The sequence below is a fragment of the Cataglyphis hispanica genome, chromosome 7, assembly GCF_021464435.1.
Source record: "Cataglyphis hispanica isolate Lineage 1 chromosome 7, ULB_Chis1_1.0, whole genome shotgun sequence".
In the NCBI taxonomy this organism is placed as follows: Eukaryota; Metazoa; Arthropoda; class Insecta; order Hymenoptera; family Formicidae; genus Cataglyphis; species Cataglyphis hispanica.
This window is the reverse complement of record NC_065960.1, coordinates 5,021,978-5,047,864: the sequence shown is the minus strand read 5'-3', so window position 1 is coordinate 5,047,864 and position 25,887 is coordinate 5,021,978. Positions and strand designations below refer to the sequence as shown.

General features: G+C 37.4%; 1 protein-coding gene across 11 annotated transcripts in view; it reads left to right on the top strand.

Moving 5' to 3' along the window:
* LOC126850793 (potassium voltage-gated channel subfamily H member 6) overlaps nucleotides 1–25,887 on the top strand; it is a 98,695-nt gene that overhangs the window by 33,167 nt on the left and 39,641 nt on the right. For 10 of the 11 annotated variants that reach the window (XM_050594118.1, XM_050594110.1, XM_050594111.1 and 7 more), the window contains 6 exons: nucleotides 4,205–4,355; nucleotides 16,424–16,622; nucleotides 17,775–17,943; nucleotides 20,498–20,566; nucleotides 22,466–22,590; nucleotides 22,804–22,884. In XM_050594118.1, coding sequence (XP_050450075.1) covers nucleotides 4,205–4,355; nucleotides 16,424–16,622; nucleotides 17,775–17,943; nucleotides 20,498–20,566; nucleotides 22,466–22,590; nucleotides 22,804–22,884 — 794 coding nt within the window. The remainder of the gene's footprint in view (nucleotides 1–4,204; nucleotides 4,356–16,423; nucleotides 16,623–17,774; nucleotides 17,944–20,497; nucleotides 20,567–22,465; nucleotides 22,591–22,803; nucleotides 22,885–25,887) is intronic. The other variant, XM_050594115.1, reaches the window with a different exon arrangement.

The window sequence follows — 25,887 nt, the reverse complement described above, 5'->3', positions numbered from 1 at the left end:
TATATATATATATATATACGCACACAGATATCAAAATTCCGCACAAAAATTTTTGAATTCGAAAGAGAAGATATGAAAACTTTTAATCGAGTTGTCGCAGATGACATTCGCTCGAATCGATCCTAGGTTCGATACCTCGTTCGCGCAGTTAAATTAAACGATAAAGTTGGGCCTAACATTTACACACGATATCCTATCCGAGACATTTCGTGCTTCCCACACATATAACTGCCTGCGGCTTTTAAACACAGCTATCATTATTTCCCGCTGCATCGTCCGTTATAAGACACCGTCGCGCGCTGACATTCGTGGCCGCCTCGTTCTTAGAAGTGGGACGTGTGTGTGTGTGTGTGTGTGTGTGTGTGTGAGGGGGGGAGGGAGAGGGCTACTACTCTTGTGACGATCATTATTACGATCATAGATCCAGGTCAGATGTATCCGCATAATGAGCCGCCTGTTACAATCCTGCGGAAATTCGGACGCGACTCCTTCCATGTGCGCAATTATGTTTTATCACCGCACTGTCATTTTCCTCGACACGTGTATATGTGTATTCTTTGGTTGGTATTTGGGTATCCCTGAATGCATGAATTTCCTTTATCTATTACTTCCACTTGTGTTTATGCGGGTGCAATATTTTCATGTGAATGCGACGGGGTCTCTCTTTAATTAGACTTTGCTCTCGCGTTGTCGCTGCACAGAGTGCACTGTAAAATGTGTAAAAGCCCCTGCGTTCCCAGTATTGCTCCTCTGCATAATGTCAATTTCCACGTAATGTTTTTCATGATTATTCTCACAGAAGACATAATTATAAAGATATAATTCATCGATAACAAATTTAATTTCTGAAATTGCTGCTGATAACGAAATACTATATTATATTTATTCTTTATAAAAGAATTCTAAAGATGGGTGTGTTTTTTTTTTTTTTTTAATTTTAAGAAGAAGCTTTTGATTGGGAAAAGAGGCTTTTATATAAAGTATACTATCTAATTCGATCCGCAAGCGCGTGGCACGTTTTCGCGATAAACTCCCCCTCGCTATTTTTCTCGAATCAATTTTGAAAACATACACGCATACACGCGTATTTGCGTATATTCGTATGGGAAGACGGGACACGTGGTCGCGTTTTATATCTGGAGTGCTCGCGAAACTATTTTTAGAATGACGCTGCAGAGCGCTGGACGTGCGCGGCGCGCCTAACGGTTAACCCTGACCCGGTAATAAATGTTATGCCCTCGAATAGGTAGCTATAGACAGGCACCTTACCTCTCGCTTGATAATCCTCCCCCTAAGCAGCTCAGCTGATGGTCAGAGACTTGTAAAAGAAATCGATCGTAACGAAAAGTCGCGTTAGCATTAAAAGCGAGTTTGAGGAAATGCCTTTTTCATAAGCGTCACGCATAAAAATCAATGGACACGATATTTCTCTCTCTCTCTCTCTCTTTCTTTTATACTCTCTATTTCACAGACATTGCTGCATTTTTTTTCCTTTTAATAAAGAAATTTTTTTTAATTAACACACATACGATTTATTTATCGTATAAATAGAAGGGAAACGAAAATTTTTAATTTGTTAAGAAATTTTATAGAAATTTTTATAATTTTTTATTTAATATATTTGATGAGTGATTAATAGAGAGGGCTACTAATATCAGAAATAGAATAGGTTTAGTGAGTTGTAGATATGAGATATGACTATGCATACGTTTAAGCAAAATGCTCGACGTTTATTAAAAGTGCTTGTGAAAATGTCTTTTTCATAGGTGGCACACATAGAAAAATCAATGACGCGATTATTTCTCTTTTCTCTCTCTCTCTCTCTCTCTCTCTCTCTCTCTCTTTATTTTTTTATTTCATTACTGCATTTTTTCTTTTAACAAAGAACTTTTTAATTAACACACATATGACTTATTTAATATATAAATGAAGAAACGTAAATATCTATTTTTTTAAAAAAACTTACAAACAAAAGATTTGTATAACTTTTTATTTAATATATTTGATAAAAAGTTAGTAGAGCTACTAATAATAGAAATAGAATATATTTAATGAGTTGTACATGAGGAGATATGACTAGTATGTTCATATGTTGGCCGAGCGATATGTTCGAGATGTTTCGAGCTACTTTAACTCACTTAAGATTCCAATAACTGAATGCGCAGATATTTTGAAAAGCCGATATAATCCATCGATCGATAGTTTGTACGGAGTTTGAAATTGTTTCTCCGAGAGCGTGGTGTCTATTCAGTCTGAGACTCATCAAGATGCGATCAATAATATTTAATAGAGTAATCCATCATCTAAATAAATCGAACGTCCCGTACCGCGATTAACAGCAATTAATAAATAATAATCAATAATAATCAAAAATAATAATCAATAAATAATTAATAAATATAATTAACATATGAAAATTTCATACGCCACGATATTCTCAGTTGCTTGCTGCACGCATGATTTAATTTCTTACGTTAAAATTGCTCGATTATACGCTTCCCTATGCGCCCAATCATCCATCTTTGAAAGTGCCTTCACTTTAAATTATTTACTTTGATTCGTCATCATTCAATTTGCGACTTTATATCAATCTTCTTCCGATTACTCAGCCGACGTGTTATCGACTTGGCTCAGATCGATATCAACGTAGGAAAACAACTCGGAAACGATTCAATCAATCCGCATTCTAATGGCGCGTTATTTTAGTAGAGGAATCGCGGAGAACGATTTCTTCCCGTTTAACGACAATCGATATCAATCGATGCATAATCGAGAATATTGTCGATCGTCGTACATGACTGTCGACACTCTTTTCGCATCTTCTCTTTATCTTTTTCTCGAACGCCGCTGGAGAGAGGGGGAGGGGAGGGGAGGGGAGGCAATAAGTGATTATAGCTGTGATTTTGTTCTCCAGCTTGCGCGGATATATTTTAATAGAAATTTCCTTGTGTCATCGGTGACATTTTAAGCGCATGCATTTGCATGCCCGATTGAACGTAACGAGCAAATACCGCGCGCATTTTCGTCGATAATCGCGATAATTTCTCAGCTCGCCCGACATATCGTTTTCCGATGAATTATAATGGGTTTTAACATCACGACGATATTCGGATGAGATTTGAGGAGTTTTCGATGGAGAGGCGCTCTCATGAAAAAAAAAATGATCCTCTGTCTTATTTCGTGCGTTTCTTCGTGACGCGATCGCGTGCACGCATTAATAAACTCGACGTTTTTCGAGACGGGAGGTCGAGGAATTTTGGCGGCGTCGAAGAACCAAGAGAGGTTCAAAGGCAGGCATAATATTTTAGCGAAAGTTCAACGGCCACGGTTGGCGCGAAATCAAGCGACGGAGCGGAAATGGGCATTGCACATTCTGTCATCTGCATGCCAGACGTCGCGAATCGCACGCTGGACGACGAATCGAAAGAATCCCACGTTGACTGACTTATCTTTATAGCCTCGCGAAGCGGCGTGGCAAATGGATTTTCCATTTACATACAGTACTTGACGTGACAAATTTGACGGGCCGAGCATGATAACAATGCAGAGTCGACAAAATTAAATAAATCGTTAACTTCCGACGGCAACCGCGTCTCTCGAATCATTAAGATTTCAATGAAAATATTAAATAGTAAACACTCCATCAATATTAGATGTTAGATATGTCATACATAAAATTATATAAATCATTATTATTGCATAAGAAAGAAGTATAAAAAAATGTATGAGAGAAAAAACTGGCACACAAGTTTTTTTGTTATTTTTTTCAAAACGAAGTAGCGATTATGATAGCATTGGAAAATAATAAAAAGATGATAATAATGCTGTAATAGAAAGAAAAATAGAGAAAGAGAGATTAGTATCAAATTGTAAACATGATGTGTTTATCGCGAATTGTTTGGTAGCTTGACCGAATTGGGACTTGACAACATACGTACGTTGTTCGGGTCGTGTCAAACATTACAACGCTTGCACACTTCGCACATCCGGCACGTTTATTCTGCACGTTTTGTATAAATGCATTAGCCGAGCATCGCGTATGTAAATAGTAAAAACTACCGCGATGCATATCGGCCGTTGTGAAAGCGGCAGTAATTGCCGTTTCTTGCCGACGGTAAATTTATGCAAAGCGCTGCCTTGCCACTTCGCTCTAACACCGACTACTAACAGTACTAATGAGACTCAATGACGTTGACTCGAGCAGTCGACAGGGCAAGGGCGTCCTTCCGGGCTGGCTTGTCGAGGACCGGTGTCGTTGGTCCACCAAGGGTCCGGAACCGACCGCGCACGGCCGCTAATTTGCCTCATCGACTCGCTGACGGGACCATCCTCGACGAGGACGCTTCTGAGAACTGGTGAGTTACATTTGTTAATTTTAGCAAGGATTTTGCCGATTTTTCATTTTCATCAAACGTTTTTATTATTATTTTATAATAAAGTAGAATTTTCTCTTTTGCTAAAATCTCTTTATAAATTAAAATATATATTATTAATATATTATTTTAATTACTTTAATTGTATTTATAAATTAAAATATTTTGTTAATTTTAATAAAACGAACTTTAGTTTCTCTTTATTATACCGTACCGTATAATAAAGAGTATTATATGTAATAGAAAAAAAAATATATTATATATATATATAAAATAATATTTTACAATATAATTTAAGCTGCGCAACATTTTTAAAATTTTTTTATTTAATTAATTAATACTTAATCTGTTCTAATAATTCTTACTAGTTAGATTAAATAATAAACAGCATAATAAATAGCAAATATTTTTGTGAAATAAAATTCATACCTTGTTATAATATTTTTACTCATAAATATTTTATCAAAAATATTATTTAATATATCTCAGACATTTCTTAATCATATTTGCCATAATATGTAAACACAATAATTAAAATGCGTAATTATATCTCGAGTTTTCCGAGCAATATTATTTCCATTTATCAGCGTATGGGAGATAATCAGCTCGCTATATGATGTACCGTTGGTGAGTTCAGGGGATCTGATTAAGCAACATTGCATGGTAATTAGAGTAACGAAGGGGGGAAGCTCTCTCTCGCCTCGCTAACGATATCACGATACATGAGTGGTATCGCGACGATGAGTCGGGCAATCAGCTGGGCCGCGACGGATTGCCTTTTCAGTAACTCGTTACCCGATCGATTACTGCGCAAAGTAGCTGGCATTAACAGTGCTAACAGCGACTAACCTACATTTCTACATTAGTGATTCCAATTACTTTAAAACTTTAGTCACGGTTGTGCGAGCCGAGAATCGAGAGCCGCTGGTCTCTCCAACTTTTCTCTGCATTTCGTCCTTATGTTTTTCACGCTCGCGCATTCTCTTAAACGAATTGGATTACCAGATTATTCCCGTCCGCAAGATGTCCCAGATTTCTCGCAAACTTCCCTTTCTTACACAAACAACTTAAAATCGATTTATTTTGTCCGTTTGTCGAGCAAGTTAATCGAGTGTGTTAAGTTATTTTGTGTTAAATATCTTTGGGATATGATTCAGATTCCGAGTAAGATTTTCAGGACGCGATTGACTTGTAATTGTGTCTAGACTTCGTCGAAGCGTGCTTGAATAAATAATCACGTTCAACGGGGAAACGTCAGGCAGACGGAAAGATCGAAAAACGACTATGAATCGTTGATTATATCGCGAGTCTCTTCCCTCTATATTTGATGTCATTTATAGATTTTATAAACTCGGCAAAGCATTCTCTAGTTTCTTATTCATTATACTTTTACACTGGCACCAGTTTAATGTCCCTTTGTGTCGAGGATTTAACTCGCCATTAACATTGGCGTTAATAATGACGACGCAGTAAACCGTTTTTATCGTTTGGAATTTCGCGAAATAATAATTACGGGAGACTTTTACGAATTTATACCACCTAAAATAGTGTGCTAGAAATATTGACTCGAGCTGTGCTGGAAAAAATTTGCAAACAGTACTTTATCGGGATATATCTTTTTCTCTGTGAATGACAGACAGTCAAGAACGTATTTTATAAATCGTGATGAAAATTAAATTTTTTTTAATTATAATAATACATGAAATACAACAGATAGTATGAAGAATTTAAAAAAAAATTTTCTGTACCTTTATTTCAATTTAATGAACGTATACTGTTACGTGATTAAATCCATCAAATTTATTGAATTTCTAATTTTCTGTCTTCTCAGCGAAACGGACGATATTGCAATTCGAAGCCGTTTTATATCTCGTACAAGTTTTGTTTCAAAGAACAGACACACACGTATCCAATATGTGCGGAAAAATATGCTCGCGTCGAAAGATCGGTATTGATATCGCGTTGCACCGGGTGGTGTTTCCCCGGTTCGAGTTCACCCTCGAACACACGGTGCAGCGTGTGACAGCTTCGAAATCCGTGCGATCGCGAGTAAATAGCCGGATGTTGCGGAAACGTCGACGCGACGGAAGAATACGTAAACAACCGATCATCCCCTCGTCGGTAATCGATTGTCTTCTGCTCGAATTACGTTTCGTTATTCGGAGTTACGACAAAGCTCGGATAAAGTAAGTCTCCTCCTTTCGATTTACGAGAGCGTCAAGACGCTCGTTAGATACGCGACTCCGGAGAACAAATCCACCTTCACGGATCCCCCTTTTATTCTTCAAACGTGACGTTGCGCGTCTGCGGGCTTATTTCCGCGTCGTTGGGAGCGGCCGATCGATCGATCGATCATTTCTCACCAGCGGCAATTTCGGTCATGGCGATTGCACCGTACAATTCCGAACGAACGGACAATGTTGAGAATTCAAAACGGCGCTATTCTCGTATCGCTTTTAATGCACGGCGATTCTTTTATCGCTGTATCGCTGTATTCGCCACAAGTTTCGATTGGATTAAAAATTGTTTGGCATTTCCCCCCCCCCTAGCATTGTTATTATTAAAAACGAAGTTCATAAAAGTGGAGAGAAAAAATATCAAATCGGATTAACGATTTTATATTAATTACTCCGTTCGTTCATCACAAATGGAAAAATATAATTCATTAGTATCCATTTTCGGAAAAAATATAGAACATTGGATATATCGACGGACATTAATTACGCGATACGGGAAACGTATAATCCCATGTATTGGCTCGGATATGATCCAGGAATTTAATTTTACCCTCCATTTGTCTTCCGATGATAACCGCAAAGTTTTCCACAGTCTATGCTGGATTTAGTTCGCTAAAAGTTTCGTATATATCGCGGCTCACCGCGAAGTAAAAAGATAGAAAAATATGTTTTCGCCGAGAGGCGAATTTTCAATAAAGGACACCTGAGCCGTTCCTCAAGTCCGCCGTGCTCAGAGACAAACGTAAATTTTCAAGGTATAACTATCGAAGAAACCATAATAAACAACCGAAAGTGGATTTACAAAGCAGTGAAGGAACTTTGTTGACCTCTCTTTGTGCCTTTGATGAATAATACAAACCAAGACACGATTCGGTGGAGAAATTGAATTTACCTCATACTCATCGTAGTCTCCGTGAATTCTAATGAAGGATGTAACAAATACATCCATACAGAATATATCCGTGTTATCGCATTATTAAAACTCGAGACGTTTGAAAATTTTTTTTAAGACGCAGGCTTTCACGGACAATTTTCTATCCATTTGTTATCAATTGTTTGTCAAACTTGCTATTTTTAAATTAACAAATTGTTTTGCATTCTTCGATTTTTTTATTCCCCATTCGTTCGTTTTAGAGTTGCAAGCTCGTGCACGCAACATGGCTTACGGCGGTGGACGTGCATAAAACACGTCGAGGACCGGGAAGCACGAAAAACGACGGAGAATAATGCGATCGCGTCTGCGACCTTGAGGCGGACGAGAAATTAACGGGGAGAGAGAGAGTGAAAGAGAGGGAGACAGGGCGCCCTCCGTCTTCAAGGTGAACCCGAGCAAGCGAGCGTTGCACGCGACGTGTTACAATCGAAAAGCCAACCCCTAATCGAGCCGCGCGGACACAATGCGTGACGAAGATAGATGCCGGATGAAGAACGCGAGCTTGTACCGCGCGATTGTAATCATAAATACGGATATAAATACGGGCATTTCTCCATCGACATCTGTGTGTAATATGGTAGCTGCATATCTTTATTCCCTAACGTTCATTATACACTGTAATAAAAAATTGAATGACACTTCGGATAAATTGTCTGCGGCTTTTTTATAGACACATTTTGTTTTAATTTTCAGACACACTTCAATTTTTAGACATCTCGTCTGAATTTTCAGAAAAAGCATTCTGTTGATTAAGATAAATATGATAGATAGATACAATTTTTTTCAGACACTAAGATCTGAAAATTCAGACAAAAATATGAGTCTGAATTTTTTAAAAATTTTTTACAACGTACTATATATATATCTCGGATACATATTTGATTTATTTATTACAAATTTAGAGATATTACAGAGTCGAACGTTAAATGCAAATTGAAAGGAACGCCTTGCAAATTACGATGTTGTAAATATTTCAAAACATTCAGTTTGACTTAGTTTCTAATCTCATGAATCATGAATCAACTTACCGTTGCATGAAATTAACTACCGAGGAAATAGCGAAATATATTTTTTACCATCGTAATATTGAACATTGTCAAAGCAAACGGAATTCTTTTGCATGAAGCAAATAAAACGGCAAGAATCTTTCCAATTTATTAAGGCAGAAGTCTCGCAGTCGAGAAGAGTTTGCGTAATTCGCGCTTTTATATTCAAATTATTTGGCATCGAAATTCCACCGTGGTGTATGAAATGGTGCGAAAAATGGAAACCAAACTGCTCTCTCTCTCTCTCTCTTGTTATGGCAAAAGTTGCAGTAAAAAAGGACACCCTTCGAAAAGTTCGCGGCAAGGGCGCGCATCTTGCGGATCGCGGATGGAACTTTGTTTTCTCGCGACGATGGCGTTTAATAGCTGCATAATCGGAAAGTTCCATTAAAGCAGCGACGATGGTGACAAAGAGGGATATCCCATCGTGGTTTCAAGGCGAGTCACGCAACGCGTCGTCGCGAACCGCGTAAGGTTTGAGAAGCCGTTTCTGCAAGGCTGATATGCAGAAAAGAATGGAAAGAATTTTTGCGCCTTGAGCGTAGTTCGATGTGTTCGACCCTCTCGTGCGTGTCGTATTTCTTTATCCACCATAGACGTGACAGACGATTTTTATCGCACGCTAGGATTGGATTAATTTCGATTACTCACAAGGATAGAAAATATGAACAGAGTCGACTCACCTTGGAAATGAATTGGCTTTATAGAATTACAGGCTATTATACACCGACATATTTCTGTATCTTTATTAAAGATTCTATCGCATGTGCAATTATTGTTGTATAACTATATATATATCATATTAATTGAAAGTTATTTGGATCATTTCTTTTTTTTCATTAAAATAGAAATCACGCAAGTTAACTAATTTTACAAATAATTTTATTTTTCAAATATTATTAATAATAATAATAATAATATATATTAATAATAATAATATATTTAAATATATATTATTTATAAATATATATATATATTTATAAATAAATATATATTTAAATATATATTATTATTTATGGCAAGCTTTTTACGCAAAATAAAATGTTGGGTTTTTGCGATATTAATCGGGAAAGATTTGATTGAAATATTCGATAATTGTTTTAGGTGTATTTATCGAAAGCTTAATGAATGAAAAGACGCAAACCCGTGGTCAAATTGAATGAATGCGCCGTAAGATTGTATCTCTCCCAAAGATCGTTCGTGATCATAAAGTTTAAAAATTAAAAAATCACGTTAAGACACGTGGAATAATTTCCTGCATCTGGTCGAGGATGGATGATACGAGGACCAGAAGTAGCTGCTCTAGTATTCTGGGTTGATGCGCGTTTTAAGAGTAAACTTTGTTAGCACGCAACGCCGCGAGATAACGAGGAAATAATAAGCAGGAGTAGTTAGGTTCACCCAAAAAGTTGCTGCGAACCAATTTGACAAATTTTCTGGTGTATTTACAGTCCGTGGGTTTGATGTCAAGTGCAGAGTTTAGAGAGTTGGAATGAAAATTAATTTGCGAATTAGAAAACATTTTCGTTGCGTTTTCCGCGAATATCAAGCGATGATTTTCGATATAAAAATCTCGGGTGTTTGATTTCTAAACCGGCGTATCAAAAATTTTCCTATAAAGTACACACGTCAAAATCTGCGATGTTTAATCCGGTGAGATTGCTCTTCGGAATGCGTCGACGCGTCGCTCGCGACGAGGTTTTCAGCGCTCTCGGAGGACAAAGCAGTTTTGATAATGCCCCAACTTTGTCGGTGTAAGCTCATTTCAGGCTCCACCCATCCGGATACAAATCGAGTCTTATAATCCTCGCCGCAGCATCTCCCAGCCGGCGCATTTTGTGCCCGGAAGTTTGCGGCTAGAAGGGATTTAGTGTGGTCCCGGCTCTATCGACCCGCGCTAACAATAAGATTTATTCCGTGCTTTTCTAGTTTGGACGGGCGAGAAATTAGCGGCTATTTACGACTCCGAGAAAAACCGTGGGTTACTATCTGGATATATATCGAACGAGTGGGAATTATATCCTGTGTGTTGTAGCCTGAGAGAGTTTCAAGCCCACTGTGACATTGATAAATATATCAGCTTTGCCATCTTCCGTGATGATTATATGAGGTTACGCTTCCGTTTGTTTTCCTCGGCCGTCGCGCATGATCGGCGAGTGATTTACGGTCATCGTTAAGCATACCGTCGCCATTAAGCAATGTCCAGTTTAGTTCTAGGCTCGTTACTTCCGGGATCGCAAGGCTCAGCTTCAAGGTGACTTGTCGCAATAATAAATTTCATCGCCCTTTCTATTGTAATTTTCATTACGATTAGGTGCTTTAAATGAATCGCATTTTATAATTAGAAAAATATTTTATAATTTCATAAAATATTTTTCAACTCTTCATCACCATCTATTGGTACGTAATTCTTTTTATGGCAATCCAAAAATGTTATTTTGTCAAAACAGGCTTGTAATGGCGTTACGTTGATAGTAAGAAATATGCCTCTTAGATATATCTGTCAAGACAACCGATACGTGCAAAGACGGGAAGAAGGGTAATATCACGTTCCGGGCATTGAGTTTCAAGGCGACGCAGAGTATTTCAGGGTAAACAATGGTTGACACGTAAACACTATAACGTATGCGAACGTCCAGGCACGAACGCCGAATGATAATAGGGATCTCTCAATGATCGTTATTCGTCAAAACGTTACGTAAAAATCAAACCATGCGCGGATGATGCAAGAATGAATTAGCAAACGCGACTCGAGGAATCATCGACCAAGAATGGCGATAATTATATGTTTAGCATATCTGTCAGTTAAACATATTGTTCGATTATATACATTATTTATATCTCTCGATGCAAGAAACGTTAATTTAAATTATTTCAACTAATTTAATTATTTTATATTAATATTGCATATTATATTGAGATTTTACTTATGATTCCAGCTGTTTTTTCCTTTAATTTAATTCATGAATGATAATTGAATATTTGATAAATGTATTTTTTTTTTTTTTGAGATAGACAATAATAAATTAAAATACATTTTATTGTTATAGAAGTATTCCAATTAAGATTCGATCACCGTCCAATGTTGATGCAGGTGCGTGTTTACTTGCCGCGTCAGGGTCGAATCAGAAAGAGAGAGAGAGAGAGAGAGAGAGAGAGAGAGAGAGAGAGAAATAATACTGGCATTATTTTACTTGTCAGTAATTATATATGAATGTAGTGATGGAAATTATTTTTTTATGCAATTTAAAAAGATATAGCAAATCTTTTTTCTATTATTTTCTCTCTATTTTTATTACTTAGATATTTCGTTAATATGTATCAAGTCGCTTTTTTATTACGTTTACAAAATATAATAACGATGCATTAGAGTTAGATTCGCAGAAGGGAAATTAACATAGCCACCTCAGATTTAAGATATTCGGATTGCCGCACGAGGATTTCTCCAAATTAGCGATCGTCGACCATTTCGAGCGAAGTACACTAATTCCGCGACGAAACATAGCGTTATACACGCTCTCGGAGACCTTCGCGTGAGAACACGCATTCCAGTTGATTCCAAGGATGGAAACTCCGCTCGCTTTGAAGTTAATTAACGTAGGAATCGTAAAAACGACTTTTGAGGTCACACCGATTTGCAAACACAGCTGTGCATATCGTGAGACAATTATGAAAAGGAAAAAAAGCTAAATAGCTATAATTAATCATAACAAAATAAAGTCATGGCGAAAGTTTCGTCGGTGGAAAAACTCGCGAGCTTTTGATGAAGTAACCTGATAATATAATGATACAGATTAAACTTACGGAGGGAAATTAAGAATATTTTTTTCTATCGCTGTGCAAATATAAATCGCGTAAATATAATAAAAATAATTTCGATCGACAACGATACACGCGTGCAATTGTCAAACTCGAGAGACGATGCTTCGGAATCATGATCGCGACTATACTATCCGCGAAACTGATTTAAACATGCGAGAGCGCTATTTTCCGCTCTAATTTCTCGTTAACACACCCAACGATAGCGTGCACGACTGAAAGGGGGCGTGGAGGAACTATATAATATATAGAATCATAGCACATTTATTCACGCACATTTATAATCAGAATATTACTCAAATTAATCAAATCGGAAAGTTGAATCATGGCGAAAAGTCGACTGCGTCGCAAAAACATTTTGCTAATCGTGTTAATAAAGGAAGTTAGCATTCATCATTTCCTTGACAGGGGGATGACTCAGTCTTTTTCGTATCAACTCTACGATTTGCAAGAAATTATTTTCGCAAACGATCCCTTTCACATTGCTTTGTCAGAAGAAGAAACGCTATATATGCATATTTGGAATAATAATAATATTGCATTCATTCGAATTTTTATCGCAAAAAGTATCAGAACGAGATCAATAATTTGCAATAACGAAGACGTAGTTTTAGAACAGATATGTAGAGGAAGTATCGAGCTTCTCCCGTAATTGCACGTCTATTTCGTCCGAAAACAAATTATCGTCATTGCAGACGCGCCATTTCCACTGGAAAATGTCACCAGAACGCTAACGACATGCCGCGCGGAAATTATTGGCATGCGAGCGAATGCAGTCAGATATTTTTCTGATTGAGAAAATTGCACTAATGGCTTTTTCATACGCTGCCCGTACGAACGTATCGAATTCTGAAAAGCGATACAGTTTTGATTAATATTTCAAATTGGATTGAATTTATTCACTTGTATGCGTGTGTGTTCTCTCGAAAAGATAAATACTTCGCAAAACAATAATAGGAAAGAGAAAGAAACATACATTAAGAAATGAGTACATCTCTGTGTATATATACATACATACATACATATATATATATATATATATATATATATATATATATATATATTTATTTCTGTACGTTTCTAACGAAAATCGACATTCGAGATGTTTAAATAGTTTTCCTTTTTTTCTTTATCCGTGATAAAAAACAGCGCACCATAACGTGCATTTAATTCTATTTGTATTACAAAATCACTCTGTCAACACGGCCGTTGAGAGAATCGATGTCAGGGTTACTTGGACGCTGTAAATGTCGATAAATCTACCGCGCGCGCAGCTCGGCTGATCGCATCCGGCGATAAAATTCAGCCCCTTGCGACACGCGGAACGCGAAATAACCGCGATAAATATCAGTGCACGATCCATCGATCTCACTGACGGGCTCTAGCCGTTTTCGTCGCCGCGATAATTTTGTTCGTCGTTGCTAATAGTTTCATCTTCGAGAGCCGAGAGATCGCGTTACGTACTTGGATTTATATGTACATTCGAATTTTTTTACGTCGTGTCAGAATTAAAAATTTTGACTTTTTTCCCGACAGTTGTCATTAATTTGAAATCCTTAAGGAGTCACGTATGGATCATTTTGACCCTTTCGATATTTTAATAGAATATCCCAAAAGCCTAAATCAATAAAAGAAAAAGTGTTTAAATTTTATTTCTTAATTTTATTTTTTAATTTTACTTTTATTACATATGATTGTTATCTACGGAGATGTCAAGAAATATATTTAAATTTTTGTAGATTTTATTTCAAGCATTTTGAGACAACTAAAAGTACGACAAGATATCAAGATTCATGTTATCAAGAACGGAGCAAAAAAATGTGTGACCTACAAAAATTAATTCTCTAGATGAAGAATTTCAGTTCGAGAAAGTCTCAGCGATCTCGCAATTTTAAAATAAAAAGATACGCGGGTCTTTATCGTCGCACGATAAATATTGCGCCTTTATTTGCTTGAATGATGAACTTGACCCGTTCGCGACGTTGCTCATGCAAATCATCGAACAGAGGGATGAGCGAAGACCGTTTTCGCGAGACGAGAGCTCGCGAAAGGGGGTCGCACAAAGGAGGATCGTTTCTCTTTGTGTATCGAGTCGCTCTCATTCTGCTTCGCGAGACTTTCCTGTCGCGTTGACGTCGTTCGTTTCGACCATTCGCCGTTTTGTATCGAACATATTGGACACTTTCCAAACACTTTCCAAACGAGGACGCCGATATCATCCGTGTCCTCGTCTCTAACGCGCCGGAAGTCTTCCGAATGAGAGGGACGAAGAGGATTGCGCGGCGACTCGCCATCATGAAACTCTTGCAGACGCAATCGTGATGTTGACGATCCGTCGACTGTATAAACTTTCCAACGAATTAAATCCAGCCGCTTTCTCTCTCTCTCTCTTTTTCTCTCTCCTCTCCCCTCGTCAACAACATTCAACTCTTCAATTTTTCCGCATTTGTTATGCTTCCGAGTTTTTACGTTCAATTAGCAAGGATAATATTGAGAGCCGACTAATTTTGTGTTAAATCCTCTGGCACATTAGGCGCGAAATTAATTAATTAAATCCGAATGATGGTAATTAAACCGCGCGGTATCTTGCAAAATTGCGGGCGAAACGAGGCGTGAGATAAAGTAGATTTGTCAGATGAAACTATATGTAATTTAGAGAAAAATTCTGCAACGCGGTAAAATTCAAAATTCTACAACGATTAATTATCCCGCTGTCATTATTTTTCATGCAAATTTCATGTGGATATGCCGATTCTATTTAATTTGATTTGGCTGCAAAACAGATTCCTTATAGTTTCCTTATGATTTTGAGGTTTCGAAAATATAGCTTTAGCAAATAATTTTTTTTTTCCAAAATTTACGCTTATATATTTAACAAATAAGAGAGAGAGAGAGAGAGAGAGAAGAGGACAGTTAATTTAATGAAGCGGCCAATTGGATAGTTTCGGCGGCGGACAAATGACTCCCGCGGGCACCGGAAGATTATTGTATTATGCAACGCACTCGAATACAACGTTTATAATTATCTGTTTGTACTAGAAATATGTTGGGTCGCAATCAATACATATATCCCGCTAAATAATTATCCCCCATCGAACTTAATCGCATTACAAAAAGATACCTGGATAATAAAAAGGCGCCAGGGACTATCCAAAGATCGAGCAAGCTTTCATAGTTGTCTACGGAGAAGAAGGATGAGTGATTCAAGAAAATAACGACAATAATAACAACATTTGCACGACGTTGTATGACTAATGCGTGCACTTCGGCACGCGCGCACGCACGCACGCACTCACGAACACGCGTCAGCCACGTGTCGTGTGTCGCCGAGCGTCGTTGTTTATCGATTGGCAAGTCTGACCTAACACTGACACACTTCACTCGCGATGGTCTGACCTCCGTTCCGTATATCGCGCGTTATCGACCACCCCCATAACCTTAGGATTTATATACAATTTCTCGTCGACCGTTCGCGCGGCTATTTGCAGGCGTGCTGAGTTACTCGAAAGAACCACCTTCCGGATTAACGTCACTTCCCGGTAACGGGGATAACGAGCTGCCCACCATTGCGCGCTACAATTTCCTGGCCTGGAGCTAATGGAAGACGACCGCTTCGTTTTTCAGTGCTCCGGATATTCCGCGTTCCGGAAATATTGTATCGCGGATCTTCTCGTAACAGCTTAACATTGTTTCTCTCTCTCTCTCTCTCTCTCTCTCTCTCTCCCTCGCTTGAATCTTTCATGAGGTGACTTAGATTCCGCTGAACTATCAAGATCCGTAAAAAGCTCACTTCTAATGAAGTCTCCGCAATTATAATAAAAAGAATTGTCACGGAAAAAAAGAGAGAGATGAATCATTAAAAAATTTATATCATTAATAAATCTCTGAGATATCATCTCTTTTTAATTCATTTTCTTCATTTCATTTTTTTTTTTGAAATCATTAAGATTATATGACAAATATGATTATTCGGAGACGCGTCTCATGAATTATTCCAATTTATGTGACTTCCAGCCCGTTAACATGTGGCTCGCCCACAATGATGGAATCTTGGGGTCCTGGGAGGACCGGCACGCCACCGCCGGGTTTGCCGCCCCCGTTATCAGCGGGGAGCAACAACAATGGTGGCGCAACAACATCGGCGGTCATCCCGAGTGTCATACCACAGCCCGGCACAACCGCTCCCATCGCCAGTCCCGAGGGAGTGAGCGATGTAAGTAAGAAAGAAAAATGCATTCATGCCGTAGCGAGAGCAGTTCGCTGCCGCGAGCACGCGAGATCCGTCCGAGGATCCATAAACCTTCAATTAATTGGCGGTAATTAAAAGCGTCATTTGATAATACATACGAGCGTGCGATATTGCAATTACGATGCGCGTTTAATTTTCACGCGTCCTTAGAAAATAAAATGATCATAAATGATCGAGCGTAAAATATAGGGCGCGTAGAATCATTACGCTAATGATTCAATAGGATTGACTACATATGTGACACGATACACGGAGGAAAATTATTTCGACAATGTGTTTTTTTTATCGAGAATGGAAGGAAGAGGAAATTCCCATCCCCCGTGGAATTTCGACTGTTTTAATAGCGTTTCCCGCGATACGTGTGTCCGTAATTGAAACGCGCGTTTAGCATGCACGTGGCGGCGATAGCCCCCGAATTTCCGAGACCAAGTAAGTTTTGCCGCGACCGACGTATGTATGTAGGTAGCTACAGAACTGGCAAAGGTTATCGCACGGCCATACGCAAGTTAATGGCGCATGCATGAGCCCACTGCTGTACAATCCGACCACATGTTAAGTTCTCCTGCATCGGGGGCGGGCGATGAATCTCTCTCTCTCTCTTCCTGTCTCTCTCTCTCTCTCTTTCTCTCATCCTGTTTCTCTCTCTTCCTGTTTCTCTCTCTCTCTCTCTCTCTCTCTCTCTCTCTCTCTCTCTCTCTCTCTCTCTCTCTCTCTCTCTCCCTCTATCAATCCACCTACCTGTTTCGTTCGTTTCAATTTCACGAGCACGCCCGTCGACTGGACATAATGGACGCCGACCGTGCTATCGAACCGAGCTAATAGGATCAGCTGCTACGTGCCCGATACGGTGACCCGAGATTCCTCGAATTCTAAGGACACTGGCTGCCGCACTGCCGATGTAAGACTGCGGAAGGATCCTATTTTCCTGTAAATCCTGAAAAGTCGATGAGAAGGAAATTGAAAAAGAAAGGGCATACCTTGAGGCATTAATTAATTTTAATAAACAATACTTCGACTGTCTTCTTCTATATCCTAATAACCGCGAGCTTTGCTTGTAATTGTATTGTCATAAAAAGGAGGAATTTAATTATCGGTTGATCGTGTTGTGCCTTTCAGGTCTCGCAAAAGTCGGGAATCTGGGAGGGCGCAAATTCGTCGTCGGGGGGCGCCGCGGAGGGCCCCTCGCGAAGTGTTTCTCACGCGGCGAGTTTGGACGCGATCTCGAAGAGGGCCGTGAAACCGGAAACGGCGAGGGCGCCTTGTCGCAGCCTCACCTGCAGCGTCTGTAAGTGCACAATGATTTCCTCACTCATACATCGTTTTTAGACTCTATTCTTCGTATCCCGAATTGTCTGATCTGGCATTAGCGTTTTCTGTGAAGTGATATTTTATTTTGCATATATTTTATATACATATAAAATAAAATATTTGTAATATAATTAAATATATATGTAAAATTACATATATATATATATATATATATATATATATATATATATATATATATATTCTCTGACGATATATTCGTTTCCCCAGCTGCATTGCTTTATTTCAATCGTGACCGATAGAACGCAGTTTATTTCCCTGAAAATAGCGAGAACGCTAGACAAGTGCAATCATAAATCATGATGGGAACCTTTTTTTCTCGATTTTGCCTAGCATTTTGAACAATTAAAAGGGATAGTTTTAGTCTGACAAGTTGAAGGAATGGCTTTTGATTTTATTTTATATATTTTTTTTCAGGCCAATAAGGTTGATTGATTTTTAACAACAGTAATGTAATTTCAAGTAAAGTAATGTAATTTTCTTTGACAAGTTCAACAAATAATATTTATTTTATAATTTTGTCCACCTGATGATTTTCTTTACGAAGACTTTAATCGCTTGTTTAATATTCTGGAAAAAATACATAAATTTTTTTTTTTTATTTTATTTTTAATTTCGAGCGGCTTTGTAATTACGGTGCATGTATCCGCGCGTGTACATGTGTGCCTCAGTTAAATATTAATTAATAGAACCGCGAATGATAATAATAATATCATGCGACGTTTCATGCCGCGGATATTGACAGATAGTTGATCACTTGGCCTTCCGTAGCGCGTATAGCAAGTAAAGCTCTCTATAACGTGGAATATACGTAAGCTATTGCATATTTGCAGATAGAGACTGATAAATACGTTACCTCTATATCGTCTATTTGCTAGATGGAAAAAGGGGGCGAGTATGTCAGAAGAGAAATTCCTCGTCGAACACAGAAAGCTTGCAATTTACGCTTAATTAGAGAATTAGAATTATGTGTCCCCTTTCTTATATATGTATGTGCGCATTTATATATATTTAATTGCGAGGATCGACTTTTGATATCTGATATAATTTTGCACCGATTTATTTATTTCATTAATGTGTAATCTGTTGGAGCGAAGAAATGCAGTTAAATAAAGAGCGCGTTACGTTTTCTCGATAAACCTCCCTTTACTCTCACGGTCGCATCGCAAAAATTTCTATCTCTCAAAATTTGTAGAATAAAATCTACAGCTAGACAGACATTCGGTGAGTCGCGAGAGACGCTCTTTGGTGATTGCGATCGCGTAACAGCTCTGGTAGTTGCATTAGCCAACATTTGAAATGCGATAAGCAACCATGTAATTGCTACGTGATTTAGTATTGCTTTTGCCAAGAGAGCGAAAAGTTTATCTGGAACACAGAAACAACGCATTTGGCACACGATTTTCCTTTAAGTGCGTCCGACTAAATGCCACCGTTCTTAACGTCACCGATAATAGATGATAATCCTTCGCGCTCTTGTGAAGAGGAGTATAAAGAAAATATTATTTTAGGACACGGAACACATAACAAAGGAGAGAGACTTGCCAATGATCCTGCCCCGGGGATCTTGCGTTTATTTTTTATCCAATCATCACGTAGGAAGATATATCATAAAAAGAATATCTCAAAATAAGCCGCATTATGCCTTTAATATATACAAAACCATCGCGAAAAAATAGAATGAATTATGAACGTTTTGTTCATAATTAAATTTTGTATATAAAATCTCAAACTCTGGCCTGAACATTTGGGCTTACCCTGTATTATATTATATATATATATATATATATATATATTATGCTAAATAACTTAGGCTTTTTTTCTACACAAGAAATTTAATCAAGAGCTACAGTGTATTAAATTGATGAAATTGAATTTTAAACCGCCCTAATGAGCAGACGATATCTTTAAAAAATGTTTTTAAAAATATTTAAAAAATTTATACATCATACAATGTATTTTGTATATTGTATTAATGAATAATAAATATTAAAAATATGTTTAAAAAATATTGTCTGCTCATTGGATATTACTAAAACATTTTTTTTAATGATTATAAAGGAGGACTTTACATTATTTTTTCACAACAACAAAATGTTTTTCAAGAATTTTTAAAAACATTTTCCAAAGGCTTTTGCTTATATTGGTGTGCTTTCGCGCAATAACAGGAACAATTTCAATGAACGTCAAGCTACGTCCTCAATATCTCATCGCGAGACGATAATTTTGAGTTAGAGGCAGGAGTATTTTATTAAATATCTAACGGAAACAAGGATCTCATAACGCCTCTGCGTCACGATACAATATTCAGACGCTATAATACTCCTCTTCCCTGCAGCAAAGGATTACGATAGCGCCTCTTTGAGCCCTCCCCCTCCGCCCCCCTCCCCCTCCCCGTTTCATTTTATGCATTACGTATCGCCTTATCAGCTTAATGGCGATCCCCTCCCTCCCCTCTTCTCCCCGTCACGACAACTGTCAATTCAAAATCAAACCTCAGTAAACTATTTTAGTAGCGGGCCGAGGGAGCGAACACGTCACCCTCGAGCGACGACCAGCCACAGTCGATAATCTAGCTGAAGGTAAAATAGGAGGGAGCAATCACCCTGCTCTCTTGGTTTCCTTTAACCGACCGAGTGCCGACCGGCGAGCGAGCTTGCACCCCTTTTATTACAACTTACCAAGCGCTTGCAGCTTTCTTGTTATCATGAGCTTTCGAGAGATGACTTCGTACTACTTACGTCCGATTGAGCTTACATAGGCCTCTTTCTACCACTTACACCCCACCTCACTCTACTGTTATTCTATCTTGTATACTACTATTACCTACTTACTTACTATACTTGTACTACTTTTTACTACTTATACTGCGTTGACTTACAATATGCTAGCGTTGAACTCCACGTGAAAGAGTGCTATCATTTTATATATGTTTGATTATTATCAGACGAGCACTGTAGTCTCGCTCGATCAGCCACTTTGTGCTTGCAAACCCGAGGACTCGCAAAATGTCCGTCTAGATGTCCTCAATTGTCTGGAAAGTAATCCACTTTCTTCACCAGCCGACGCCATTAGCCTAATTTAAGCTTTCAAGTTAAGCCCAATGGAGAGAAAAATTTTTTGGACTACATTTGTTTTAATCATAATATGTTATATAAAATTTTGTCATATTTTTCCACACGTGAAAAACATGATGCGTATTAGGTTTTTTAAAAATATAATTATTTAGACAAAGGTATATGGAATATTTGGCATTTATTTCGTAGCCTAAATATTTTCGTTCGAATCAGGTAATGGAGATCAGGTAATTTATTCTTGTCTTGAGACGAATTCTTCGATCACGTGACTCAACGGCGAGAACAAGGAATTTGTTTTGAGCACATTTTGGCTGACCGAGGATTAAATTCTTAGTTACGCTTCTCTTTACAGCGGGACAAGAATGGCTGACCTTTCACGGCTTCTTTTACTTCAACACATATGCAAATATCACAGTGCATCCGGGTGCACGCCCGGAGCATCATTATACGGTCATGTCATGAAGCCACGTGTAATCATGAAAGTACCCGATCGACAATAATCCATAGGTCATATATCATTGTATAAATCATCACAGACGATCTCCCCATTGGGTATACATATACAATATTACGTATAGTATTCAACGTAGCATCTAATTGAAAAAAAAAAAACATTGCCACTCGATTTACGATCGACTTTTTTTATACGAACGACAAATAAAACGATCTTTCTTTCACAGGTATGCAGCTTCTAGTGCGGATTAACTGACTCGTTTTACTAACACACCTTTGAACGCTTCTAGATCGAGAGATATAGGCTCGGTTATTTATTTATTTTTCGAGTTGCTCGTAAACATCGAAGCGATTATCAATACTCTGATTAATTTTGTTGTTTGCACGCTTCATTTTATAAAGGAGACAATAATTTTTTTTATATATTTATTTTCATTTGTGCATATTTTCTCTAACATATATTTTTATTAAATTTTTTACATAATATTAAATTAAATTGAAATGTCACAGAGAGACAGTACAAAATTTGATTTGGTATGATCGCTTCGACGAATCGTTGTATTTTACATTAGATTAGTCTAATATGTATGCCGTAAATGATGTCATGAAAAACTCGACTGGAAGAATTAAATTATATCGACACGTATTACTGTACACACGTGCCTGTATTTATACTAGATTATTACAGAGCTACAGCTTCTTTCGTAATCATTATAAATATGTGGATTATAGCGATGTATGCGAATACGATTGGTCTTGTAACTTAGCTCATTAGAGTTGCTATCGCCATTATTAAAGACTCGGTTGGAAAAATAGATTTGACTCGATCGAGCCTGTATTTCGCACCTATAGATTTTGAATTAACAATACATACGTATAACGATGATATCACCATTGCCACGCGATTACAATTGCAAAGGGAAGGCTCACATGTATTTTTCACTTTTGTAGCAGCGAAACATTCGAAAATCTTTCCTGGCGTTGCTTCTGAAAGCGATCTGCAGAAATGGCGAATGTCCAAGGACCGGAAATCGCCATCTCTCAGCCAGATGGGACAGGATTCCATCAAACACAAGGTGAGTTTCTGATTGTCATGTGCAAAAACATATGTCTACGTAAAAATAATTCACGTATTCAACATTTCTGCTTTGGCTGAGATTATTTTTTAAACATTATTGGCAATTTGATTTAATTATATAATAAATAGTTGTATAATTTTTTTTTTACAGATAATATCTTATTAATGCTTTACTTATATATAATAAAATATGATTTTCATAACATTACAGTTCTCCTTACAAGACAATGGATCTGCAAAGTATTTTCAAGGAGCGATGCACACACCGAACATGGGAGAAAAAGTCGCTCAGGTGAGTGAATTTTATCTCGCAATTAAAAAAAAATATTAACAGACTCTCTGCGAGGAGAATTACACAGATAATATCGAAAAAGTAGCAATGAAAAGTACGATACTATTCGAGAATTCAAGTATTTAATAATGCTTATTTCTTAATTAATTAATGTATATATATATATATATATATATATATATATATATATATATATATATATATGCTATACGCATAACATAAAATAGATCTATATAAATTGATTTTATAGAATGTTTGCAATCGTACCTCTTGTGAATGAAATTTCGCGAATGTTTGGAGAGACGAGAGGCAATTAAAAGCATCATGGCAAAATTTTGATGCTAATTGAAATTTGTGTAAAACCGTTTCCCGGAAATGAAAATGTCAACCGCTCTCTCTCTCTCTCTCTCTCTCTCTCTCTCTCTCTCTCTCTCTCTCTCTCTCTCTCTCTCTCTCTCTCTCTCTCTCTCTCTCTCTCTCTCTCTCTCTCTCTCTCTCTCTCTCGTGGGTCAAAAAGTTTCTTCGCTCACTTGAAGCACTTCGGTTTCGTGAATTAAGGATAGGGTTCGTCGGGAAGTCAAATCTCATTTGCTGATGCCGACCAACTGAAACGTGTCTTCATCACGAAATACATTTGCCAAATTAACGAATTTCTGATGATTCTGCGCTATTCCGGAACGATGTTTCCTTGCGTAAGAAACAAATTAGTCTGATAAGATATTTTTTATTTGAATGCTCGCATCATTTATTGTGTCTAATTATTTAATACAGCAAAATCTTAAGAATAATATATCAAGAAAGAATTACACATGACAATAATAAAAACATAATAAAAGAGAGAGAGAGAGAGAGAGAAAGAGATTTAATATAGTAAGATTATAATTATATAATTACTTTACTTTATCAAAAATTCCGTTTTTAAATAATTTTTTTTTTATTGAACAACTTTTATTAATTCTTGAATATCAAATAAATTTGTATTCTCTTCATCGAGAGCGTAGAAGCTAAACAAATTTTTTTTTTTTTTTTTAGTAAAATCATTATTTTTTCTCGCTTCATATTCAGTACGCGGTTATAGATACCGCATGAAAAATGCGACAAAAGCGTGCAGGCTTTTAAACATTTAGTAGAACAGGAGAGCGCGAGGGTGGTCGGGGGGGAGGAGATTGTTTGCATACGGATATACATTTAACATACTGCCTTACATTAATACGGCCCTGACTGACGCCAATCCGACTGTGCCGCAGTCTCGTAGGCGGAAATCTCCCGCAGCGTGGGATTCTCACAAAATGACGTTGATTTTACGGCGATTACGTGATCGCTGCGAGATGGAAGGTATTCCCCACGTATTCGTAAAAAGATCCCCGCGATGGATAAAAAAGCGGTGGAGTATTTTTCAATTAATATTATCTGCCATGCGCGAAATTGAAAACTCCTCCGCATAATAAATCCGTCCGTGCACATCACGTCAAAGTAATATCGCCGTGAAATATAAAAAAGCGACTCTGTTTATATCAGTGTTCCCGATATCACATCATTGCAAAACATTTTAAATTATATTCGCGCTTTCGCAAAACATGAAATAATCAGACAGAAAGTAATATAATTTGAGAGATATTTGATTTTTTTTTTTTTTTAATACATTGTGTCAATCAATGAAAATTATCGCCATAAATAAATAAAGCGATATTTTATTCGCGGAAAACAATTTTTTATCAGCACAATTGATATGATCCATTGTTCTTCGGCGCTTTCTATTTCTCAGAAATATCGGAGCAGAGTTTAGCGATAATAGCGCAAAGTCTTTTAGGTCAATTAAATTTTTTAGAATCTTATTGGAACTCTAATGAATATTTCTCCCCTATATACGCGCCTAATTATTAATACACTAAAGCTTTACACTCCTACATTTATGAAACAATTAAAATTCAACGTTTATTTCCTCTGACATTGTAATTATCTCTTGAAACATATTACAGCTTGCAATATGCAAATTCAATTTACTCAACAAAGTCGTGGAAAGCACACGAGCATCCAAGAAGATGTAACTTGCATATTTATCGTCTGTAGTTTTGGCATTGTTGTAACTTAGATCATTAGTTCGTGGTCCAGACGTGTTAATCCAAACGATTGTATAAATTATGGACGCAATTGTATCGACTTGCGAACAACATTTCGCGGCGAGGTTTAACGGGAGAGAAATTCTCTCTCTCTCTCTCTCTCTCTCTCTCTTTCTTTCCCCCCCTCTCTCTCTCTCTCACTGTGTTTATTTATATGAACCAAGAATGGCTGCCGAATTTCCGATATATCGATATCCGATACCGCAACATTGTAGGGATTTTTATCACGGATGTTGCTGCAATAATTATATCGGCGTGAATAAATCAATTTTTCCAACGTGCAAAAGCGCTGACAAGTTTTTCCTTCCAAGCGGATTTGTTTAGAAGCTCTCTACAAAAGAACCGTACATTCCTTTTACTTGTGTTTTGCAGAAGCGTAATGTAAAGTGCGTCACGATGCAAGATAGCTGCATCCATAAATATCGCTTTAAAAATTTATTAAAAAAAAAAAGAAAGAAAAAAAGAAAAAATACGAGATCATAAATATGATAAAATCCCCGACGTGTGATGGAGTCAATGTATTTGAGTGCACAAAAATTCATGAGATTCAAGAGCCAAAATAATATCAGCTTCTTTCAGCGAGGTCTCTCGAGAACAACATTTCGAGAATTTGTGTATTCTAAGGAGGTAACAGCTGCAACGTAACGTCAAGCAAACAGTAATTAATAGCATCGTGGAATAGCTAACATTCCTTGCTTATTTCGATGGCGAGAATTCTCGATATCTCTTGCGGCCAATGAATTCCGATACTTACCGTTTTGATTTCAATCGGAATTGCATAATTGTGCCGGAAGACCGTCACGGACGAAGGCAAATGAGAGAATAGAAGTAACGCGAGAGTGACTAATTAATAAATGTAATTAACGACTCGAGACACAGTGCG